The 16,643-nt window shown below is 39.1% G+C and overlaps 1 protein-coding gene across 12 annotated transcripts in view; it reads right to left on the bottom strand.

Annotated features, from left to right (window-relative positions):
* LOC125461456 (myelin transcription factor 1-like) overlaps positions 1–16,643 on the bottom strand; it is a 149,924-nt gene that overhangs the window by 43,283 nt on the left and 89,998 nt on the right. For 11 of the 12 annotated variants that reach the window (XM_048550269.2, XM_048550258.2, XM_048550267.2 and 8 more), the window contains 11 exons: positions 15,424–15,558; positions 14,278–14,368; positions 12,882–12,989; positions 11,092–11,303; positions 10,478–10,680; positions 6,173–6,433; positions 3,830–3,984; positions 3,113–3,175; positions 2,920–2,988; positions 2,301–2,363; positions 610–693 (listed from right to left, as the gene is read on the bottom strand). In XM_048550269.2, coding sequence (XP_048406226.1) covers positions 610–693; positions 2,301–2,363; positions 2,920–2,988; positions 3,113–3,175; positions 3,830–3,984; positions 6,173–6,433; positions 10,478–10,680; positions 11,092–11,303; positions 12,882–12,989; positions 14,278–14,368; positions 15,424–15,558 — 1,444 coding nt within the window. The remainder of the gene's footprint in view (positions 1–609; positions 694–2,300; positions 2,364–2,919; positions 2,989–3,112; positions 3,176–3,829; positions 3,985–6,172; positions 6,434–10,477; positions 10,681–11,091; positions 11,304–12,881; positions 12,990–14,277; positions 14,369–15,423; positions 15,559–16,643) is intronic. The other variant, XM_059652795.1, reaches the window with a different exon arrangement.

The following is a 16,643-nucleotide window of genomic DNA, read 5'->3' as shown; positions in this document are numbered from 1 at the left end:
AACATTGGCAACAACATTTTCTTTAACCACCGGTGACCATTCAATCAATATAATGATTCCAAACACCGCATCCTTATTTATAAATTTCCATGATCACATGCTGTCTTACTTTCAAAATCTCCTCCAATAATTCAGATTAGCTCCCTCTCTCTGTTTTTGAGCTTACTTTGCACCTATCAGTGGCAATGATTTGAGCCACTACTGCCTTGTCCTTTGGATTTTAGTGAATTCTTACTCGAATTTTACTATGTTTGTCCTCATCTTTAAAGTATCTTAAAAATCAATCTCAAAAAAAATCTTCAGGTGACTTTGTCTACTTCTGCTCGTAGGTCCCTCTCTTTTCTCAAATTCCTTTTGTGAAGTGCCTTGGGAAATTATGCTGTTAATGGTGAAACATAAGTTCTGGTTGTTACTGTTGTATTATTGACTGACCTGCACCTAACTCTGGTGTGATTAGTGAAAAACAAACTGATCTCTAACTATTTACAGGATGTGTAGGTAGTTCAGAGTTGTAGCAGTTTTTCAGCTTCTAATGGGGCAAGTTATGAAACATAACTGAATTAGCTTCTGCCATAGGACAGCAGAGCCAGCAATATGTTCAAAACTTACTTCATGAGCTCAGGGTCCTCTTTATCATCCTTGGTCGGTGTTAATTTCTGTCCACTTTTCTTTGCACGTGGGCAACCTGACAAGCTGTAAAAACAACCAGAATGGGACTGACTCACAAAGAAGGGCATGAACTGCTGCTGCTTGAAATGAATGCATCTCACACAAATGAATAATTGTAGTTGCTGTGAATTAGTTGAGAAGATATATGGGTAGAAACCGTTTGCAATAACAGCTTATGAACACTTAATGGGGTAGACATTAATTTTCAGGTAACTGACTGGCAGAATGTACTGGATACCTGTTCATTCCAGCTGTTGGGAAGTTTAAGCCAGTCATAGAGGTGGGCCTCATTTCCATGGTTAATAGGTACAAGTACTGCGACTATTTCTGCTGCATCTTGCTAACTCTGGATCCCTGGAATATTTCACAGTCGTGCTAGCCCACCAGGAGTGGATATGGGTGAGGCAGTGACCCATGTCTTGTTGTGTAATCAGGGCAAGCACTCCTATTCCTTGGCTCTCCAAAATTTTAATCTACAAACTTTTTGGACTATCTTAGGAACAGACATCAATGTCTTTAAGAGTGTCAAATGCCAGGATTAATGGGCAGCACTCACTTACAGCTATGCATTCCTGAAAATTGCAATTTGACTCTGAACTACTTCATAGTATCACAGCATAAGGCAGGAAACAGGGCAATCTTTTAGATGCACAATGTAAAGACCCTTTAAAGCTCCACAGAGCACAGCATCCGTATTAATAGGGTAGCATATCTATTGGTTCTTTGAAAGCCGGCTAGGCCAAATTAAAATTAGCCCTAGTTTGTGTAACATTTCTCTATCAGCATTTTTAGAGGATGTATTAAGCCATTTAAATTAAACAGGCCATCTCCATTGAAATAATAAGCATATAATTATATTAAGTGTTAATATGCTATTATTGCTAACAGGAATTTCCACATCATAGTCACAGCATAAGGTCTTTCAGGGTAGCTGGTCATTCTGTTTAGTTTTTAATTCCTAGTTTGTACAGAAGATATATTTTGCAGCAAACTCTTTAAATGCCCTATCACTAATTTAAAAAAATAATAAATTCAAGAGCAGCAAGACAAGTAAACTATCCTGTACTTGAACAGTATACAGTACATAAAGGAAAAATGACCAAAAATTATAAGGAAAATCATCATCCAGAAATGTTAGACTTTATTAATTCTGAGAAGGTTTGAAGGTTTATTTCTATTTCTTGACAAATTCTTGGAACAGATTAGCATAGAATTTTTCAAGTTCGGTATATAACACAGTAAGTTAATTTTACAGTGGTTTCCAAACATTTCTATTGGGGATATATAGGCACATACTTAGGGACCCCCTTTCCTAATTGCAGTAAGTGTCAGCTAACCAAAGGAAACCACTGCTCTCTTGTAGAAATTACTTTTCTTAATGTACAACAAATGAACAAAATCCAGAAAAATGTAGAATTCAGAGCTCTTTGAGAAACTATGTTACTGCACAGAATGATGGCACGATGGACAGAAGTCTGTGAGTTTGTGGTCCTGATGGGATCCACTTGAGGATCACATGGAGTTTATAGATCTGATTTTAAAAAACCAATGAATTACATCAGCATTTCTGTCCAAGAGAGGCGACCCATTCAAAATTAAAAACTTTAGCTGATCAGTGTTATAGGCCTCACCTTCTGTGAGAAGTATAGTTTCCTGTCACATGACCAGACCCATCACAACCAGGAGTTGGGCACCTTGAAATGGAATGAAACTTGCTTTAGCATATTTAGCAGGATCCTTTTATGTGTAATCGGACAGGATGGACAAAATAGTTACTTATAAGTTGAATCACTCAAGAATAGCTGTAACTGCATTGGCTGAGTTTCAACTACAATATTGATTAAGTAAAATGCAATTTTCTTTCCTGGTAAAATAAAATGCAAGAATTGTAGAAGCAGACATTTTACAATTCAGTTTTTTTTAAGTAAAGGGGCCTGATTCAACAACAATGCAATTACAGACAAAAGTTTAAAAGTTAAGGAAGTTAGTTAAAAACACTAAGTACGTTTGAATTTTAATAGATCAAACTTTTTTTGTATAAGACGTTTGAGAAAGCAATAAACCTATGAAAAATTGCTCCTTTTATATTTGCACTTAAGCGAATTCAACTGCACTTCACTTATGTATAAACAAATGTGATCATAATTTCTTGATAATTAAGTTGTATGAGAAAATGATTCAAGTGTGAAACGGTTGTATGGAATATAAGGAAATAATAATATGTGGAAATGTTGTAAAAAACAAACATACCTGAGTTCTGAAGAGTGGGCAGCCATGAGGTTCCTTAAACTTTTATCCGCTAAAGGACAACCAGACAGACTGCACAGAAGAAACAACACTTAATAAAATATATTCTTAAACACCATGTAAGTCATTTACCAATCTTTTACTGTGTTGCAAATAACTGATTGGTGATTACATTAAAAAAAAGTCACCAATATACCTGCGATGCGAGGCATAATTTCCAGTTATGTGCCCACTGCCATCACATCCAGGGGTCGGGCAACTGGGAGAAAATTGAAGAAACATGAGTTAAACTAATCCAGTTCATTTGACTCGTAGAAGTTTTATGAACGAAATGAGTCTGAACAAAACTAAATAAAAACAAAACTAAATCACGGGCAACTTGGGTCAGACAATAACAATGCTGGCTAGCCAGCGGTGTCCACATCCCAAAAGTGAATAAAACGAAAAAAAAAAGCCTCATCTGGAAGGCCTTCAGTTTTTAACCAAATTTAACTACTTCATAATGATAGTAATGATTTTCTCTCAAAATGTTTTGTTGATACAAAATGTATTTTTTCTTTCACTGTAATAGCTATTTGTCGTTAGCAACTTGAAAGGGGGGATAATACGCTGTCTGAGTGGTTTGGTGAAAGGTGTTTACTATACTGTGAGCTGCCCATCTCAATTTCCCCATGATAACACAAACATGTCTCATTAGTGACACACTAAGAATGTAGAAATTCTGTCCCAGTGACAGGTATGCTGAAATAGAAAGCAGTTGCAGGCCTCAGAACGGTAACAATCTGCTTTGGTAGCAGGTACTTTATCACTGTGGCATAAGGAGAAACAGAACATAACATTTCACGCTTGCCAATCCTTCTTGTTTATGAGCTATCCACTGGTGACAAAGCTTTCAAGCAGCAAGGTTATTTACGTTATTAATTCTTTCTTGGCATCCTTGCATGAAAATTTCAGTTTGAGGCTTGAACTTGTGACCTCTCCTGGGTATTTTTTATCTTCTATACTTTCATCCATCACTTCCAGATCTCCTGCCTCTGATGAAGGGAATGAAGAGGTGGCAGGTTCCATCTAGGATCAGAAAATGTAATTATTTTCAAAAATACTTTATTAATTCCTAGCCTCTGGAAATCATGAGTTGGCTGCCATTTGTCAGAAATCATAATCCATTAAATTCTGAATCTGTAGTGTATATAATAACTTTTGGATAGAATGGAAATCAGGTATCCAACTTCCTAATTTCTGTTGGTGCCAAAACTATTTCTGGATTGTACCATGCCTTTTAAATAGCTGCCATCTGTCATCAGTTTAAATATGGAACAGTCTGAGTAAGGAGCAGATCGCCAAATTTAAATGGCATCACTTGGTTCGGAGATATTGCTATTTCTGTTGGTTTTGTTTTTACATCACACATCACTTCACTGTCTCATAGTTTGTGACATCTAGGGTGCAGTCAGAGAGCACTTGATGTTTAATTCCAACCATAATGTAACTTGAAATATGGCTCTGCACCCTGACTGGTAGATTTTAATTGGATGAAAGTAGGACTGTTCACACTATGTATTGTATTTTACAATATTTTATTCGAAGAAACGAAATAACACAAATGGATAATATGTAAAAAAAGGAAGCATTTAACAATTAATAACCCAGATATTAGCAATTTTTAGATGTTAAAATTGCAAATATCTTTTTAAGAGTTAAGTTACTGGGAGCAGTTTTTATTTGATGCAGTCAAGAATTAAATTGAGTTCTGACTGTAGAGTTATGCTGATACTTTTGTGTTGGCATGCTCACAGATAGCTTTGGATAAATTTGAAAGTAACCTAAACTTTGGTGCCAGTATATTAATTTGATGCATGACTGCAGTATTCAATGTGTTATCCTCCTCACATTTTGTTTGTTCATGGAATGTGGGCATTCATTGTAAATGGTAAGGTTGAAAGGCTTAGATTCACTGGAATTTAGAAGAATGAGAGATCTTAATGAGGCCTATAAATTCTGACAAGGCTGTACAGACTGGATGCAGAGATGACGTTTTCTATGTCGAGCCAGCCCAGTACAAGGGGTCATTGTTTCAGAAAATGTGTGGGTCAGTTAGGACTAAGAAGAGGAGAAACTTCTTTACTCAGAGGCTAATGAATCTGTGGAAATGTCTTCCACTTAAGGCAATGGAGAGCAAGTCATTGAATATATTTAAGAAATAAACAGATCAATTCGTAGACACTAAGGGAGAGGGTGGGAATATAGCACTGAGATTGAGGATCAACAACAATTACATGAATTCGATGGGTCAAAAGGCCTACTGCTGCTCCTATTTTCTATGTTTCTATTTATTGCCCATTCCTAACTGCCCTTGAGATGATGGTGTGCTATTGTCCTGAACCCCTGCAGTTTTTTTATGGAGCAGGTATATTGTACATAGCCATACTGCAAATGAATTAAAGTTTCTATGGCTTTAGATTAGTTTTACTTTTTTAGTTCACATACACTGCATGTTGAGAAAAGTGATGATGTGATGTTTAAGACAGATCAACAAATAATGTAAATACCACCATAAAACACCTCTATCCAGCTGTTTCAAAGCCTCCCTGTCTGATTTCCCCACTGTGGTCTAGGTCTAAACACAAAATACGACTTTCATACTTGGCAGTTGTTTTCACGGAAAGATCAGGAAAGAATTGCCTAAAGAGTGCCTGATTATGTCTTGTGTTTCACATTCTATATTTCCCTACTGATAGTCACAATTAATTCCAGGGCTGGAGATAGTAAAACCCACATACCTTTTGCTTATGTGTAGTAAGTCTTATATTTTTATGTAAATAAGGCATTTCTGAGATGACCTAATTTTACAAGACACTTATATACATTTGCACTAAATCCTAGAATAGTAATAATCCAAATATCCTATGTGGACAGTTCTCAATCTCAGCTGACTCATAAGGCAGGAAAGAAAAATTTGATCTTGAGTTAACTTGGGTTACATTTTATGAGTCAGTCATCAATTGTAAGAGAACAGGGAGAAAAAGGGAAATTGACGAAATCATTGAAATTTTACCACTGAAATAACTGATTGACATGAAGTATTTTGAATCAACTGATGTATTACTACGTTGCATTTATCAGATGACTGAGTTTGTTCATGAAATGAATGGTGTATTTTTAGTTCAATTTTTGTTCTTGGATGCCACTGACTTTAAAAGCAAATAGCATACTTCTCATTAGTTGTCAATCAAACTTGATCCTGCCCAGAACTCACTTCTTCAGACTCTTCCTCTCTTTGTCTGCTTGGCTTTGTGTAGTCAATAGGGCCATCATATTCATCCTGTTTAGAAGTCTGACTGGACTGCGGTGAAGCCATGACGCTGCTACATGTGCTGTTGCTTCCATGATGATAGGAGGATGATAAATCTGCTGATCTGACATTCGTGCTTATTGCAGAAAATACATTTTCCCTTTTACGGTTTTTATTCATGCTGAGATCCAGAGTTCCATTTTCATCTACTTCAATATCCATATTCTACAAAATAATTGAACAAAAGTTTTATGAAGAAAACGTTTTTCTTAGTTTTGAGAATCCAATCATATCTTTCGTTATTTTAATTTGCATGGTTAACAACTTGATATTAAGAATGGATCTATCCAAATCTTTGATCATAGTAATTGCTTCGGTATGTCATTCAATAGAAAACAGAGTGACATAATTATCCCAGATCCTCTGGTCTCTAGAATTTCAGAGATTTGATGTACCATGGAGATGCACTATGGGATCACTCTGAAGTCCCAATGCATAATGGCAATTGCCGAGGAAATGTGAACTTAGAAGGGCAATTCCACTGTTCCCTCAGAACCTTTGAAAATATCCCTGAATTACTGTTTTATTTTCTGGATAGTTACCCAAGAAAAGTGAAACAGAAGAATCAACAGTTAACTCCTGGTTAACTATACAACTGATCCCCCAATCACTCAACTTGACCCTGAGCCATCTGGACTAGTCACCTGACCTTCTGGATTACCCCTGAGTCTGTGACTACCCTTCCGATCTAACGGCCTTTAACTACATAGGCCCCTTGCCCATCTGACCTATTAACTCATCCCCCTGAACATGACCTGACACCACAAAATGACACCTGCCACATTCTCTCCAAATTATTTCATGCCCACCAGCATATTTGCTAATCTACCATAGTGCTGCCCTCCTGCATTCCAATGTGCCACTCAATTTATCTAACCTATCCACTTTCCGCGATTCCCTCTTACCCACTTACCTCACCTACTTTTACAACCCTACCTAATCTACCTTGCATCTTTTGCCATCCTACACACTTACCCATTTACCTCATAGTCTTTAATTGCCACATTGTGGAACCTTGTGCCACAAAATGGGAATGTGGCTCCTGCACGGATTCCCTGAAATACTCTCTCTAAGGATTCCCTAGCTGAGCCACTTTTGAAAGATCCTCCTTTACAAGATTGCTCAGAAAAATCAAAGGAAGATAATGGTATCATTTTAGCCCAATCAAAGTCAGAAATTAGGAGCTAAATGTCATCTTTTTTGGGGCTGTCAGTTTCACTCAGTGTCATGGAGAGTTTCGCACCATAAGTCCTAGTGAGAACTCTCAGCTTAACTGAACAAATACTCATTGTTAACTCCCAACCCATCCCTACCTCTCACCCAATTCTAGCCCGATCTTATTACTTGGTGTTCCAGAACAACTTGCCCAGTCCAAATGGAAAAGGCCAATATGAACTTGAATGAGCACTGGTATTCTGAAGCTGCCCTGCCTGGTGATGGACACTCATTCTGAAGATGTTAGAGAAGGGAAAGGTGGTGCCACAATTCTCAAACATTAATCTGGAAGTCCTGCTGAACTGGCCAGTTGAGAGCAGGCCATCGTCTTTCTGGAAGACTGGCAGAAAAGGCATACCACAAGGCACTGGAAATGTGGTCTGAGGTCTTCACTTGGGTCAGTATAGTCTCAATGATCTAGAGGGATGGTCAGCAATGCCACAAGGAAGTCACTGGCCTTTATTAGCAGGGTAATGCCTGGGTAAATGCCATATTGTCCCTCTGCTTGTCCATCTCTGCAATTTCACCCACCTCATCCCAAGACTCAGGCTCTTACTATTGTATGTAACATATTCCGTCAGTCGCCTTCCCTTCTCCAAACCTCCCACACCACTAGTACTCTGTGGCCTCTGCACTGCTTACTCAGTTGCTTGGAGCTCTTCACCACCTTTCCTCCATCCACGTCAGCACTAACAGCTGGGCCACCCTCTTTCAACATACTCAATCCCCCATTGTCTCTCATTAGAGGGGAAAGCAGCCCAAAACAGGGGAGAAGGAGCCAGGAGTGGGAAAGGTTTGGAGGGATGTACGTTCTTATGCAGGCAGATGGGACTACTTTAGTTTGGGAACATGATTGGCATGGAATGGTTGAACTGAAGGGTCTGTTTCCATATTGTATGCCTCTATGACTCTTTGACAGGTTGAGAAGTGCCTGACATTAAGCTCCTCACTCAGCACAAGGACAGAATCCTGTTCATTGCAAAAGAAGACTGGGACCTTTCCAGTGGGAATGCAAAGATATCCAATGAAATGACCACCGAGTAGGCACCATGCTTCATTCCACTGCAACTCTCACATTAACCCTGCTGTCAGTGTAATTCAGTGCAAACCACTTCTAACCATTGTCCATGAACCTTCCTCTCCTGTGTCTTGCAGGGATGTCCATGACCCCTCCAGAGAACTGGCCTGCCTTGACAGAAGCCTCCTCCTTGACTTCTGAGGGAGAATGTTCAGAAAACTCACAGGCAGTACTCGCAAGATTGTCTCCTGCACCTTCCATCAATACAGACACTGGCAACTCAGTGAAAATGTCACATTTAGAAAGAATGGGAGCACAATTTGGTTTGCAGCTGGCTGAGGAAGAGACTGCCCAAGCCAATCTCAATGCGAGGACTGCCAGAGAACTGGCACCTGCTCAGTCACATGCAGGAGAGGACCCTGTGGTGTCAGCTTCCAGGGGCTTTGCCCACATGAGCAGGGAGGAAGGCAGCAGTGGCAGACAGAGATTTGGGATGTAGTGGCCTTCATTGCCCAAAGCTGCAAGAGTGCAACCCAAGGTGGTGACCCACCTGCCTCTAGCATGCAATCTTTTGGCTGCCTCCATGGAAAACCTGGCAACAGTGCATGGAGAGCTGGATCTAATCCCCAGGGACTTCTGGATACACGCATAAACCCATACTCCACTGCCTCAGCTTTTGGTTCTCATGACTGAAGGCATGATAACAAGGGAACGGGGAACCTGGCACGCATTTGAACAGACCTTTTCTCACAAGGAGACAGGGCTATGCCTGGAAGCACTAAGCCACTGGTAGCCTATGGCTGGCTATGGACCCTCCACCTCCACCCTATCCCAACAACTCCATATTTACCAAGGCTAATCCACCTAGCCTGCACATTCCTGGACATTACTGGGCAACTTAGCATGATCAATCTACCTAACCTGCACACTTCTGCACTGGGGGAGGTAACCTACACTTTTATGGGGAGAACATGCATAATCTGCGCAGATGGTCACCTGAGGGTGGAATCGAACCAAAGTCTCTGGCAGCAGTGCTATCCACTGTGTCACCGTGCTGTCAAGTCCTTGGATGAGGTGTGCGTGTGGGTGGTGCACGGATTGTGCCCTTAGAGGCTGTTGCTTAATGACTAACATGGAGGGTGTTTACAGTCCATGGCGAACTGCAGTCACCAGGTATAGAACATAGAACATAGAAAAGTACAGCACAGTACAGGCTCCTCTGACAAGAATTCTGTGTCCAGTTTACTTGTGCCAGTTTACTTGGTGATTAGAAAGCTACATATGTACTGTTTAATAAGTTTAACAAGCAATAATTCCGCTTAATAAGCAACTCGCCACTTCTCAGCAAGAGTTTCATTTTGAGTCCTGGGTCGCAGTTAATGGATGCAGCGAATTATTCCCGATGCCAAGGTCGGCACCACCGGATTTCTTCTGTGATTCTGCCACGTTTCTCATCATAGTCCACCTTGTTCAGGCCCTATAAAATTCCACCCAAGGTTTCCGATCCAATTGGAATTCTCATTACACTTATTATACAGCATCATTCTTCTTTAATGGAGCCACGTGTTTGTAATTGTAACATCACCAAATCACAATAGCATGACTAGCTACATGCTGAGGTCTACTGCAGGATAGCAAAATGACTGTTTGTAAAGCCTTGGCTTTTCCTCAACTCAGAGGAAACCAGCATTACAGGGCAGCGTTTCCTTTGAGTACTATTTTTCTTGCTGTGACAAAAAAAAAATTGCATCAGTGTCAACTGTGACAGTCATGTCTTGAAACATTTCTGCATATAGAATACTGTTAAATCTCATGAGCTGATGGCAGCAATCCACTTATTTTGTTAGCTTTAACAGTTGGCTTTGTCTGTTGCTGACAAACCTAAAGACGTTCCAGCTTCTGAATTAAACATGCCTTGTCCAATATTTCCAAAACATTCTATTCAGCTTTACAGTTAGCAGAATGCAGTGACTTACCTTTGAGGAATGATCCTGATGCTTAGTGCTTAGATTTTCAGGCATTTCCCAGCAGCGTGTAGATAGATTGAGGATAGCCGTCGCAGCCATATGTGCAGCTTCGGCATCATGAGCATAGTCGTAGCCACCAGATGAGGATGAGCTTTTAGCATAGTTAGTAGACAAACAGTGACTGGGTGAGGAGGCCTTTGGGAATGGTTTTGCTATGCAGGAAAATATATAATTTTGAATAAGTTAGCAAGAGTCCACTTCAAATTATTTCAGTAAAACCATGGTCCATGAAATGATGTGGATCATTTCAAGGGTACAGCTGACTGTAGCAGATTTAGATATTGAGCAGACTTAATCTTTTCAGATGTAATGCAATGCACTTGCCTCAGGTCGAGACACAATTGGAAATAATCATGAATGCAAATACTTAAGATAATATTAATGTCAACATTTAAGAACAGCTTTGCCATTTTATTAGGGGGAATTTTTATGCTAAATTACTAATAACATGATCAATTCAGTGTACTTAATCTGAAATGTGATATTCTGACATTCCTAGTCTGAAGTGACAGAGACAGCAGATTCAAATTTTTATTCAGTCTTTGAATTTAAAAAATACTTACATTTAAAAGTTTTGGGGGAGGTTTCAGATGCCTGAAGCTTTGGTGCAATCACACGTTTCCCAAAAACCTGTGCATCAAAACTGGCATAATCAAATGTAACCTTGGAATATTTCTCCAACTCCTTTGCTAGGTTAGCTCGAGGTGTGACTGGCAGCATGTTAGGCCTGTAACTATAGTGTGGAATCTCCAACTGTTTCACAAAGCACATCGGCCTGGAAGACATTTGGAGTTATTAGGTGAGTTGCAAAGCAATGAATGAGACTGTGTAGCATTCATTTATTTAAAGATGTCAAATTGAATGAGCAAAGCGGTCTTCATTTTTATTCATTTTACAATACTACATTCTGCAAAAATGCAAAATAAACTTTAACCACATAATCAAGTTGAGAATACCTGACAGTTTCTCCTACAATGAAAATTTTCAGATATCAACTCACATTCAGACTGTCACAAGACTAATCGCAGCATGTGTTACAGTACAGAAGGAGACCTTTGGCCCATCGAGTTTGTTCCAGCTCTCTAAGCATTTTGACTTAATGCTGCTCTCCTGCTTTTTCCTTACAGCCTTGGACCTTGTTTCTTGTTAAATAATTTACTAATGATTTCCTGAATGCCTCAACTGAACCTCTTTCCACTAGACTTCCAGGCAGTTCTCTAGGCCCTAATGACAAACATTTGCTTCTTTTGCAAAAATACCTTAAAATTGTGCCTTCAACTTCTCAATACTTTTATGAGTAGGAACAGCTTCTTCCCATATACTCTACCTTTATGATTTTGAAGATGCTTTTTATCTAAATATATATCATCTATGCAGTACCATTTTTATAATTCACCTGAATGCCATTCATGCAACAAATGTGGAACAAGGGACAGTGTTTTAAAATTAGCAGTCACACTTCCAGGACAGAGAATGAGGAGAATTTTTTTCTCTGAGTGTTGTGCGACTTTGGATCAAAATGCAGTGAAGATGGGGTCAATGAATACACTTAAGACAGAAGTGGATAGATTCTTGTTCAACAAGAGAGTCATAAGTTATTCAGGGTAAAAAGGAATGTGGAATTTGGAATGCAAGCAGATCAGCCATGATCTTATTAGATGGCGGAACAGGTCCAAAGGGCCAAATGGTCTATGTCTCCTATTTTATAATTTTGTACGGAAATTTGCCGAGGTTGCCACACTCCATCAATATTTTATCACTTATTATTCAAACTTCTAGCAATCAGCCAGAAACTTGTGAATGAATGTAATGTTAACAGTTCTAATCTTTTACAAATTTGCACACTTGATGCAGCTCTTCTCCTAACAGAAATGAATACTGGAAATTCATTTCAAGGGTGAATGTCAGTGCAAGTCTACAGAACTGTCCTCCAATGGATGGCAAACCCTGAAAAAAATATGCTGATTACTGTGCCTGGATTCCTGACAAGTGCTGCTTATGTAGAAGAGATATATGCTGACAGCATGAAGTTGAAATAAACCAATAATCATAAGTATTTGCATATTCTAAGGTATTGCTTCCAATGCTTTTTAAATATTAGCTTTGTTCAAAATGTTGTGCAGAAGTTCCATACTACAATTGATAAAACAGAAAATATTTCATTAATCACTGATTTAATTATTTAATAATGTGCAGACAATGCCACTTCAGGATATGCGTATGTAAACAGGACATCTAGCATTTATTTCTGGATTATCTAAACAGTGGTGCACAGAAGGTGTTTCCTCTAATTTGCTCTCACCTTTGCAGCTTTCTCTAAATTGTTTTAGGCTCTTTGGTGTAGTAAACCTACCTCAACACTCTGTCAGAACTTTGGCTGCTCTTGGGAGATTCGCTGTTATGCTGTTTCTCGTGAGATTTTGCCAGTTTCTCAGCAGCAGCAATGGGGCATCCAGAAAGGCTGTCATTAAGAAAGCAGCAATTTAAGTATGAGGATAGTTTTGCATCCAAATAACTAAAGAAAGCTATATTACAGCTACTTCGGGCTGTATTTTGTGAACAGCCCTGTTTGAATTCTTTGCAATCTTGTACTTAGTCCATCTGTCATTTTTTGATTGTAAATAATGACCCAGTTCATTTTAAGTGTTTCATGCAAAACAAAGGAAAGAAAAGATATTCCTTAATTCCTAGAACAAATGAACTTGTTGCACTAAGTTGGTGCTAACTGAATTCAATACTTCCTTTTATTCAACAAGGTAACTATTAAGTTAATGAAATCCATGACCTTCTGCCATGCAGGTACAGCAACTACTCCAGGCCACCCAAGGCTTGTAACCAGTATTTCTGCTCCACTATGAATGGTGGGTTGTGTTAGGTGAGGACAAGATCAGGTTCAGATGTGATGTCTTCCAGGAGATGCTGGACAGTCATCAGGAACAGCTCTTTTTTTCTTGCCCTCTCCCCTAACCCAGAGGCTGGAAGACAATGGAGATTGCAGGCTGCATGTGGAAATGGGACTTTTCAGTTCTTGTTTTGAGACAGTGACTCATCAAACAAGACTGTTTATTGGGTGTCTTTTTAAAAGCTATTTTGCTATAATTAATATTATTTTTAATTTCATTCAGAAACCACATATATTAACTGACTGAGAAAATAGGTAAGAAACAGGACTCTGCCTTTAGGTAACAAAGTGTGGAGCTAAATGAACACAGCAGGCCAAGCAGCATCTCTGGAGCACAAAAGCTGACATTTTGGGCCTAGACCCTCCGAAACGTCAGCTTTTGTGCTCCTGAGATGCTGCTTGGCCTGCTGTGTTCACCCAGCTCCACACTTTGTTATCTTGGATTCTCCAGCATCTGCAGTTCCCATTATCTCTGCCTTTAGGTAACTGGATTGATTCCCCCGGCATGTATCATGGAATTGCCTAGCATTGGTCTTGTGGTGGGATCAGCCATGACTCTCTGGCATACTGCAATGAAGGACAAACATGCAATCTCAGCTACCTGCCTCCTTATCTATTCAATTCTCTTTGAAAATCCAAAAACAGTTGGCACAAACTTTCTTCTCCCCAAGGCTACTTGAAGATACAAAGAGTTCAGATTTTTAAAATAATCAAGAATATTAAGAAGAAATTTTGTTACGTTTAATATTCATTCCAATAGACTGTAGCGCAGCTGTTCTGCCATATCCTTCCCCTCTAAATTATGTCAAAGTATAACAAATCAGTTGTATTAAGAAAAGGTGCCTACCTTCTGTGTGTATTTCGGTTGCTGTTGACATGCCCCTGTCCCGTGCAGCCTGGTGTGGGACACTTCAAAACATTTTCATGCATGGCAAGGACTGAATAGCAAGTAAAAAACATAAAGTATCAAACACCATCTGTCTTTTTTTGTCAGTAGTGCCAAACTTCATCCCAGCGATCAGGTAAAGCTTGTAAAATTCAAGTTGTTTGGCAGCTTTACTTTTGGAAAGTTGTGCTTCAGTTTTATGGACCAAATCATAAGCATCAGTTAAGTACCTGCAAATGTTGCAGGATGTCTAACCTTGGAAGGAAGAAATCACCGGGGAATATAATTCTGTACTCAAATACTGTGCACACTCAGTTTTCCAACAGGGGTCACTGATTAGTGATCAAGAACAGGAAACCTGAACGATTTTCTTTCTTGTTTGGGAATGCTGAGGCTAATTGTACTACTTCAGCTGCCACTACCTCAGCAATGATTAGCAAAGGACTGTGGAATCTTCAAGCACATATGACTAAGTTATAAGTTCTATAATGTAGGCAAACAACTGAAGCACTGTCTGTACCAAATTAATTTATCAATATCTTAGAAAGCCACAAAGCATAATTTCTCTAAGTCATTACGAAGGTTGTTTCAACTAACCAAGGTAGAGTTGTTCATTGATAACACCACCAAAAATAGGAAATGTATCTACCATTGGGACAAATGCTTTAATAGCAATGTAAGCTCAGAAGTACTGATTTCATTTCATGGTTTTTATTAAATACAAATATTGTGCATATTCACATCAAATTTTGAAACAACATTTATTTTAAATGGGTTAACAGTTTCACTATTCTCTCAGGTATTTTAAATGGGTGTGAAAAGATAGTTTATACAATATAATTGCTGCAAATGGGTTTTGTTCAAAGGGCTATCAATGAAACACAAAGATAAATTTACATATTAAACTTAAATTATTAAGTTTATTATTAAAACTGATTGAGAACTTCTGGAGGTGAATTTCAGGAGTTTGGTGAAAACCTGCAAGATTCCCAAACAGACTTTTAAAATTCTGAACCAAAAGAACCAATTGCTAAAATCAACACTGTCTAGTAACGCTGTGAAGTCAAATAAAACCAGGATCAATTTGACAAAAAGAAAGCTACTCACTCTCTGGAGGTATTTTATCCTTGTGTGGGCATCCAGAAAGACTACGATGGTGTGGATACAATCCTGTCACATGACCAGTGCCATCACAGCCTGGGGTAGGGCATTTGATCTCCCTCTTCTCAGATCTTGAGGGATCTATACAACAGTGTGAACAGAAAATACTAATATTCAGAATTCCTTTGCGTACTCCCTATCATTAGCTTATTGCCTAAGGTCATTTTGGAAGCTCATGAAGTACAGTTTGTGTCAGCTACAAAGAACTGTAGCAAAAGCTGTTTCCCTGACACATACACTCTCACTGCTGCTGATAAAATACTAAGATTTATTTACTTTACTGGTACAGTTTTTTTTGTACTGAACTAAACCAGTGTATGATTTACGGCAAGAGAAGACTACAAGATATATTCACAAGCCTAAGGTCATTCAGCCATCTCATTCATTCAGTAAAACTCTGTAATTCTACTATCCTGTATGCAAATTGATACCAGAAGGTTTGCCTCCAACACTTTACCTGAAATTGATTCCATATGTTGACTATTCTTTGTATGAAGAGTTCCCTGACATCAGCAATAAATTTATTATTTGTTTATTAGAATATATCTGTCCTTGTCCTACTCTCCTAGTTTAAGTTGACATAGTATTTAGGATTGACCTTTTCTATGCTAGTTGTTGTCTTACAAACAACAATGGGCTGGATTTTACAGCTCCCACTAGGCACGTTTTTGGCAGGGATATATGTAAAATATGTTGTGTGGCTAGCCAACATCTTCCCTGTTCAACCTTGGTCCATACCCCACAAAAGAAAGCAGATAAGGTGCCTGTCCTTAACGTTATTGACACATTTAAATGCCCAATTTACTGTTGATTAGTAGACTCAATCTGTGTTCACTGATTTTACAGGTAGGTCACAGTGCAAAGACCATCACAATCTTCAGCTAATTTGATTCGCTTGACCTGAAATCAAGAATTGGCTGGAGGCACTGGGTATGACAGGGGCAATGGCCCTGACAACATTTCAGCAACAGTCCTGTCGACTTGTGCTCCAGAAAAAGGCTGCATTTAACTCAGTGTGACATTAAGGAGTCAAAACTGGAGTCAATGTGAATCGGGGGAAAGCTCTCTGCTGGTTAGCGTCAGACCTGGAATTAAGGAAGACGACAGTGTCAGCTCCAGGACATCTCTATGGGAGCTCTTCAGGGATGTGTCCCAGGCCCAATCAT

Source organism: Stegostoma tigrinum, chromosome 19 (assembly GCF_030684315.1).
Source record: "Stegostoma tigrinum isolate sSteTig4 chromosome 19, sSteTig4.hap1, whole genome shotgun sequence".
In the NCBI taxonomy this organism is placed as follows: domain Eukaryota; kingdom Metazoa; phylum Chordata; class Chondrichthyes; order Orectolobiformes; family Stegostomatidae; genus Stegostoma; species Stegostoma tigrinum.
Note: the sequence above shows the minus strand (reverse complement) of the source record. Positions and strands in the feature narration are given on the sequence as shown.